Genomic DNA, 8,560 nt, shown 5'->3' on the forward strand with positions numbered 1-8,560 from the left:
CTGAACTCTCAACATTAAAGAGAGTAAATTATTTAACAAGTTGCACCTTACTACAGAGAAGAAACAAGGGCCACTGGACTAGTCTAAGACTCCCCGTGTTACTGGGAATAGAAAGTAAATCCATCTCCCTGCAATCGAAGACCTTAAATGTATGAGTAAGATGCGTTGTACGAAATGGCAAAAAACGAAAAACACAAAAGCAAAATAATTTTTAACCTGTTACTGATGTAATCTTCCTCTCTCAAGCTTTTTATTATCTCATTCCAAAACGGCGAAAACATTGCAGCATATGCCTTGTTCATATACTGACCATCCTGCAAAAACAATTGGATTACGTTCTAAGAATAAATCATTACCCCGAAAAGAAAAGTTCTAGGATTAATCAAACGACTGAAAATATATAAAACACCCACAGCATTAAAGGAAACAATAGAAAGAGAGAAACAGTAAGAAAACAGTCGGCTCTTAGCACAACCATCAAATTCGCATTGGTTTTTTTTTGCAAAAACCACATTATACTTAAAAATTACAGCAAAGCTGTACACAAATCAAAGGCTTTCAGAAATTCATCTCTGCTACATGTACATTCACGGTCCATGAACAAGATACGATTATAAGCATCTTCTACTTTAGATTTCCTATCAAGTAGAGTTACACGTATAAGATACAAAAGGAATGGCCACTGCAGCCAAAACAGCTACTGTGAACACATTATCTGTTCTACCGAAGAGAATCCCCAAAAGTCAACATATAATTGTTAAATTAGATCACTGAGCTATTTTTGGAAGAAGATGTAACTATGGAAGGCAATGTTGCAAGAATAACTCTTAATACACAAACTGATGAGACAGAGAGTTTAAATACTGACCTGAGAAGCATGTTGGTCTAATGGTACTCTGAAATATATCATTACAACAGAGATTAGGTGGTGAAGGGATCCCAACAAAAAAAATATTTTAGTATATAATCATAAACAGAAATATTATAAATGTCCAAGAAATGTTACAAAAATCAAAATGGATTTAAAACTATAACCTTTTCACAACAGGAGAGACAAGGTTCTTGGCAAAAGCTTCTGGAAAACTCTCAAAACGCTTATGAACCATCTCAATGGAGCGTATCTAAAATAGACAGATATCTAAACATGGTTAGTAAGGGGCCAGTAATATGAAACAGAACACAATATCATAACAGAAATGGTAGAACATATAAGTACTCAGTATTACCTCCCCTAGACGAGCTTTTGCACCCATCACACCACCAATGATCGCAGACAAGAGTGTGTACCATATATGAATATCCATAAGATATATCTAGACATATATAGCCAATGCCAAGATTAGGAACTTAAGGACACAAGTTAAGGACAAGTAGTTACGAAAGAAAATCAGACTCGAAAGCGACATCTTAGAAAGTTGATATCTAAGCTTTTGCTAACATATAAGGTAAATACTCACCGCCACAACAGGAGCCCACAAGCTGACAATGGTCAACGCATGATCGTTACCTGCCAATTTTTAGCGGAGCCACAGATATCAGCAACATTATCAAAGACGATCAGTAGCAAGTTCTAGTCTGTAGTATGGTTGATCAGATACAAATCTAGTATAGTTCAGTTAAAGTTGATGTAGCCAAATGAGTCAAATACACAGCTAACCTCGCCAAGTTACTGAGTTATTTGTTAAGTCGTGTGGTCACATCATATTTATTTTCAAATAGATAAAACAGCCAGTGAAATATATTGATTAGAGTACCTAAGCATATATGCACTTACTATTTGAGACAATATCATGCCACGAATATTGGAATTTAGGAAGATCAATGATAGTGTTGGTGGGCTTAACGAGTGGTTTGATCTGTAACATGAAGAAGATTTAGCCGTCAGTGCAATATTATACACACACTTGTTAGTTACTTAATAAACCAGATACATTTTGATTCAGATATGAGACATTATGCAATTTAATAAATATGGACAGTAGCAATAATATACAGCTGTAGAAACATCCTTGCCTGGAGAAAGTATGCAAATGTGAACTTGGAGGCCAAGACAATCAACCAAAACGCCACATACCTGAATATTATAGGAAAAAGTTTGAATAAACCTAACTCTGGAACCAAAGTTTTCTAGCAAATTTTACTAAGATCCCAAATCAACTGCAACTTTCTAAGACAACCACTAAACCTTTCCAACAGTTTTTGTGCAAACGGAAAAAAAAAAATATTCAGGTGTAAACTGACAATTTGATACATGCAGGATGTCTACTCTCTAAAGCAAAATCTCCCTCAACAAACTTATTGACTATATGTCAGATAGTTCAGCAATATTTTAGGACTTTTTCGATTAAAAGAATGTGTTTCAATTAGCCAACTAATGCAAGGTCAGAGTTCAGAACTCCAGATAATAAATACAACGAACTTTTGTCTTTGTAACCATCTATATAGTTTGAAGAGGCAGGTAGGAAAAACCTGCAATAATCGCTTAAATTCTCATAGAGCCCACGTCCAACGAAGTATCGTTCCTGAAAAGGATAAGAAGTATCAACAACGTACTTCATAGTGCTACTTTTTTAATTATTTAAAGTCTTACGAAATGAATACCTGATAAATCCACTTAAAAAACTGGAAGAAAGATTGATCTGACATTTCTGACAGAGAATGGCACGCTGGAAGTTTGACTAAAAGTCCGAAGAGGACGCGAACAGCGGCATAACAACCCAATACTAGAATGTATAAGTGGAAGAAAAACTCATTTTGGTTTGGTTTATTTCTTTCTTGCAGAACCTTCCTGTGATATGTGTTTCACAAAGGTTAGCTGTTCTGCAGACGAACTTTATCAAGAAGAAATAGCTCATGTGGAAAGATTGGATACGTACACATAGACATATACCACAAATACTGATCCCGCGGCCCACCAAATAAACCGGATAACCAGCCTGGATATAGCCATTCCTCTTGCCATGCTGTAGGCGCCATACATAAGCATAACATCAAGAAGACCTGAATAAATGACAAACATGTATATTTAACAAGGTACGTACAAATCTACAATGTGACTTTTGAGTTTTCTAATAGTAAGACAACATAGTCAACCAGAGAACTTTACATTCAACGAAGTTCATAATAGCATATGTAGGCCCAGCACTGAGTAAGATCTTGAGAGTATCTATATCAAGACGCTCTTTCCTGAAGGCAATAATCGTCAAAGACTGTGGACAGGCAAAATAATAATTATTAGGAAAATTATCAAAATTAAGCAGAAAATTGTTCATATATACCACACCAACCTGGAACATAATAAACATGAAGATCCAAAGTCGGATAAAACTTCGGAAAAGGTGAAGGTATGTCCGATGCTCAACAAAGCTGCTTTTAGCCGTCTACATTGAATTCCAGGAACACGAACCAGTCAAAGATGTTGCAGAAATATGGATATTAACAAGAAGACAGAAGTTAATGATTGGTGGAGAAAATGAATGACTCTAATGAGCAGTTTTATGCAGTGTTTTACAGCCATCTCCTCTTGAGGAGTTAAAATTGTGGGATAATCATATTGGTTGGAACTTGGACAATAATTCTCACTGGACGTAATTCCCCCATATAGACGTAGGGGAAAAAAATTAACTCCCAAAACTATAAGATAAAGCACCCGCAACTGGACAAGACCCATTAAACAATTGTTTATCATGAATGAAAGAGTTCAACCAGATTAACTCATGAAATTGAAGGCAAGAGGAACTAAGTGGTCACAGATGATTAGTGGGCCAAACCAAGAAGGAATGAAACTATAATTCATGGAACTTATCCAATATGAGCAAGACTCACCCTTTTCCGCCCTTTAGGTTTGCTTAAAAAGCGTGACTCTGTTTTCATAGGCCAGCTTAACTCAAAGCAAGCAGGTGTCCTGAATATAACAAACACAGTTAATGGAGACTCCTCGAAATGAGTAAATACTTGCAAATATAATAGTACTGATAAACTACAAACCAAAAATATTCATTGAAGTCATCATAATTCCGCCATTCAGAATGTGCAGCTTTCCCACCATTGTTTCGAACAGTTTCCTACATGAGTAAATTTCAAAACCAATTTAAGGGCTCAGACGACCATATCACAAAACATTAATGACAGACACTTTAAAATCCACATTAGCTAACATGCTACAAATTTCCAGATACAGATAACAAAAAATCTGATCTTAAAAACGAAGTAGGAATGTACTTTCAAATATAGAACCAGAAACACCTAGATACTATGTCAAGAAACTGACGATCATGAAGATCGTACTCAAAACTCACTTAATGTTGTGAGACTTTCCTAAAAAAACTGCTACTAATCTAAGTAATATGGAGGTAACACAGAAAGTCATAACAAGGGATCGATACTCTAAGTAACCAAAATATCTTTCCAAACGCTGTGGTTGAGTGAAAGAAGTCACGCTCAAACTATCATTTTTGCCTAGCATTTGAAATATGTATAAACATACCAATTATCGGAGGAGAATCAGTAACATTTTGCCAAATGGAAAACTACTTTGCCAAAAATTAAGATGCACCAAAAAAAATTGTAACAGCAATGACTCACCGCTGACATTGTATCATATATAGGGCAGATAATTTTCTCAAGAAATGATACAGAACCACTCTCAGTTAAGCAACTTTCAGAACGGACAGCTTCTCCATGATCCAATTTAGCATCTAATTCCTTGGCCATCTGACCAACAAAGGTAAAGTGTGAGAAGGGATCTATTTTCACTTCGCATTGGGTGTAAAATTCAAGATCACATGGGCCTTTTTGATCATCATTCCAGAATAAGGGTCAGGCTGGTTGCTTTAGCATAAGCTAAGTGCAAAGATGCAGAGACGATCAGATGCTAGAGCAATTCTGACAAGTTTTTTCTTGTAGCGTTGTTTACAGGATGAGAAAAGATATGAACAGCAGAACAACACTAAATAAAAAAACTGTAAAACCTACACGTTAAGATTTGTTCCTTGGCAAGGAAATACGAAACAAAAAGTAACCTAGCAAACTAATAATTAGAACAAGAGTATACTAATAGCGGAAATTGGTGCATAATCAACAACAAAATGGTATCTTACTTGGTGAAATATATAGCATATACACTCTGGAAGAAACCGGACATTAGCAGCTTCACCCCAGATTAGGAAGTACAAAGAAACAAGAAACAGCTTCCTGTCCCGGTCTATGGCTTCTAACCTGAAAATTTCAAAGTTAGTAATTCACATGAACTAAACCAGTATTTCCATTACTAGAACTAGACAAAAATTTACCTGTTGTACACAAGGCGTATCCTCAAGTATTTGCACCACTTGATGTAGTTGTCCAAAACCTTCAAGAAAACCTCATTGACTGCATTCTCATCAATTTTCTACACAAAAGAATGAAAAAAAATATCAAGATTTTAAGAGGACATCCTCTTAACCAACGAGAAAATCGTAGCTGTCGCTCAGTAAAGGAGCATGCCACAATAGAGTATTAAGGCCATAAGGAAGAACTCACTGGGTCATTCTGGCCAGGTACACTAAGCTGAGATTGTGCATTTGAAAGTGTGAGAACCAGATGCTCCCGTTGGTTCCTTACATTGTCTCTCTGAGTCAAAACAACACAAACAATGTAAGTGAAAGAAGAAGAAAAACAATCAGGGAAGAGTTTGATCCAATACCACTCTGTACCTGAAACCCAAAAATGTACTCCAATAAATCAAACATATCTGCTCCGCGTTGTCCTGAAATCTCAAAATCATGGGGAAGCCTAGGGAAATGTTCAGTATATCTGATCGCCTGTACTGCACCACGCACCTAGATATAGACAATAGAGTTCTTTCTGAGTAAAAAATTTTTTGAAAAGCTAAAACAACTGATTGAAAAAATGGAAAAACAAAAAATCGTTCTTGTTTAACTTACTTCAGGGAAAACCCCAATTGCATTCGTCATGGACTGCGCTTCTAGAGGGACAATGTTGTAAGGTGTAAGTTCCGCAGACAAAGTTGCGTCAGCTTTTTTAATTCGCCCAAGCTGAAAACATAAACAACAGATATCAATTAACTCATACAATATACTTTTATAACATGAAACTTAACGGAGTAATATAATGATCATAGGAAACAATTATAATCCATCCAATCAGATGCAACTTCTCAACAAAGATTCATCAGAGTTATTCTGTCTGTGTTTTGAACGCTTGGCATCCGCAAAACAGGAAGCGAAAAGAAGATTAAAATTATTTTGGATTACAAGAAGAGAAAGCACCTCATCCCTTATAGATCTCCCAACACCATCTGGATCTGCATCTCTGCTTAGGACCTCTAACACTTCAATTAAGGCCCTTAATGTGGCAAAGACCTTCCTCATCTTCAAAATCCTATCGAAAAAGAGAAAAAAAACACTGTTCAATCAAAAAGGAAAAGTAAGACAACACAAACAGAATCTCATCCGTAAAAGTGAGCAGAGGCAATCATAAACTCATAATTTATATGTATCAAGATCATTTATAAGGACGTACATACAAAACAAACTAATCTACACCCAGAAAACCACTGTCAAATGAAGAACAAGCATTAACACAACTCAGGACGCATGTTTCAGATTTACAGAAAACCAGTCATTTTACAGGGGTAGGTACAATCCAAACACTGTCCAAAACGAAGAAAATAACAAGGAGTTTTTAAGATGCACATACTCCCCAACATTTGACGAGAAATTTGTTCCTGATTCCCTCCATTTTTGCTCTTCCCTTTGGATATCATCCACTCTATGCCGTCTTTTATAAAGTTTGTAAAACTCCCATAGTCGTTCAATATCACGATCGCGGTCTATTGAAGCACCATCTCTCTTGGCAAGTTTTTGCTGCAAAAGCAATCAAACCCCTTTGAACTCAGAACAAGTAAACATTACCATTTGACACAAGATAAAAGCAAAACCAAGAAAGAATAATTGCACCTAAAAATCTGAACATCAAATGGTAACCACGGCGCAACAATTATACAACAGACATAGCATAAGGATGCATTTGACTAAAAACCACCAATTCACTGATATAACATCGTTAAACAACTGTACATATTAGAGAGTGTGTAAAAAAATACCTTAATCACGGACATCAAACCAGTTTTGAATTGAAGAACACCTCTACCATCACTGTTAGGGTCCAAGTTCTGTGCCATAGAATACGCTTGCTCACATACTACATCAGCCAAAAAAAACCTAGCGACATTAGGATCCTCAGACTGAATCATCAAAACCTAAAAAAAAAAAAGAAGGAAGGAAAAACGTACGAATTCTAGCGACATTAGGATCCTCAGACTGAATCTCATCAGCAGCTTGTAAGATAGCATCGATGTTCGTAGCTCGACCAAGTGAAGGAGGAACTGCTCCAGCAAGTCCGCTATTAACACGCTCATGAGCTTGTTGACCTGTATTCCTCTGCTGCTCTCTTCTTAAAGTAGAACGAACAAGCCTATCCCAATTACTATAAACCCTAGCCATATTTCACAAAAACAAAATCCTAAAGAAGGATTTCAATTTTCTCCCCGAATCAAACTTTTGAGCCCTAAACAGCTTGAAACAGCATGACAAGAGGAGATAAAAGAAGAAGAAGAAGAAGCTGCAAAACGCGTAAAAAAAGCTCGAGGTGGACGATTCGAACCCGGATATGAAGGTGTTGTGTGTTTGGATCTATGGCGGATTTAAGAAAAAACGAGTCGATTTGTTTCCTTCGTAAAGTGGGTTTTCTAAAAGAGAAAAAAAAAAATCGAAAAGTTGATTTGGAAGAGAAGAAAAAAAAGGAAAAGTATTATAATGAAAATTACAATATTGACCCTCTCCTTTCGAGCCGTTCCAACTACAAAATAAAACCGTCGAGTCAAAAACACGGATTGACTATATGGAAAAAGCGACGTCGTATTTGTTTTGCGCAACCGCGTAATGTAACTTTCAAACTTTTGACTTATCGTCGGCCCATGTTATTAAAAACTAGATTAAAGCCCAATGTCCAAGATCTGTTTTGTGATTCAATAAGATATGAAACCTGGGAAAAAAAAAAAAAAAAAAAGTCAAAAACTAAAAAAGATCCGACCTGCCGGAATCGAACCAGCGACCTAAAGATTACAGCAACTACTACAGTCTTCCGCTCTACCAACTGAGCTAAGGTCGGTATTGATAGTTGTTTGATTTGTATTGTATATAATTTATTACTTGAAAACTGCGGACATTAAGATACTTGTTACATGCATCACTAAACCTATAATGTAAGCTAATAATTAATTAGCTAAACCTACATATACTGTACTTCTAGTGTTACAACGATGATAAATCACATTGAAAATACTCAAATCTTATTTTCTCAGCCTAAAAGACAAATGATTCAATTATATGATCACCATGAGTTGATTATCTATAACTATAACTACTAGTTGAAAAAACAAGTCTGGAAACTCAAAGACAAGGCTAGCCCACTATGATTCAATTGTGTATATGTATGATGGTATTTATTATACAATAGAAATAATTAATGAATGAGATAATTTTTTTTTTTTTTTTTT

At 35.9% G+C, this 8,560-nt stretch overlaps 1 protein-coding gene and 1 non-coding gene across 2 annotated transcripts in view; both read right to left on the minus strand.

The window, feature by feature from the left end:
- The window catches only part of LOC104784229 (callose synthase 10-like), a 17,133-nt gene extending 9,373 nt beyond the window's left edge, over positions 1–7,760 (minus strand). The window contains exons 1-25 of the mRNA XM_010509284.1: positions 7,295–7,760; positions 7,106–7,203; positions 6,700–6,866; positions 6,270–6,381; positions 5,925–6,035; positions 5,694–5,819; positions 5,521–5,610; positions 5,292–5,389; positions 5,100–5,217; positions 4,585–4,713; positions 3,988–4,064; positions 3,826–3,904; positions 3,288–3,380; positions 3,107–3,209; positions 2,877–3,000; positions 2,602–2,788; positions 2,470–2,522; positions 2,014–2,074; positions 1,775–1,856; positions 1,458–1,507; positions 1,227–1,313; positions 1,036–1,121; positions 869–896; positions 217–314; positions 45–128 (exon numbers count right to left, since the gene is read on the minus strand). Coding sequence (XP_010507586.1) covers positions 45–128; positions 217–314; positions 869–896; positions 1,036–1,121; positions 1,227–1,313; positions 1,458–1,507; positions 1,775–1,856; positions 2,014–2,074; positions 2,470–2,522; positions 2,602–2,788; positions 2,877–3,000; positions 3,107–3,209; positions 3,288–3,380; positions 3,826–3,904; positions 3,988–4,064; positions 4,585–4,713; positions 5,100–5,217; positions 5,292–5,389; positions 5,521–5,610; positions 5,694–5,819; positions 5,925–6,035; positions 6,270–6,381; positions 6,700–6,866; positions 7,106–7,203; positions 7,295–7,505 — 2,552 coding nt within the window. The 5' untranslated portion in view covers positions 7,506–7,760. The remainder of the gene's footprint in view (positions 1–44; positions 129–216; positions 315–868; positions 897–1,035; positions 1,122–1,226; positions 1,314–1,457; positions 1,508–1,774; positions 1,857–2,013; positions 2,075–2,469; positions 2,523–2,601; positions 2,789–2,876; positions 3,001–3,106; positions 3,210–3,287; positions 3,381–3,825; positions 3,905–3,987; positions 4,065–4,584; positions 4,714–5,099; positions 5,218–5,291; positions 5,390–5,520; positions 5,611–5,693; positions 5,820–5,924; positions 6,036–6,269; positions 6,382–6,699; positions 6,867–7,105; positions 7,204–7,294) is intronic.
- On the minus strand, positions 8,089–8,172 carry TRNAY-GUA. The gene is given in 2 exon segments: positions 8,089–8,124; positions 8,136–8,172. It is a non-coding gene; the product is annotated as a tRNA-Tyr (tRNA).

This window comes from Camelina sativa, chromosome 4 (genome assembly GCF_000633955.1).
Source record: "Camelina sativa cultivar DH55 chromosome 4, Cs, whole genome shotgun sequence".
Classification (NCBI taxonomy): Eukaryota; Viridiplantae; Streptophyta; class Magnoliopsida; order Brassicales; family Brassicaceae; genus Camelina; species Camelina sativa.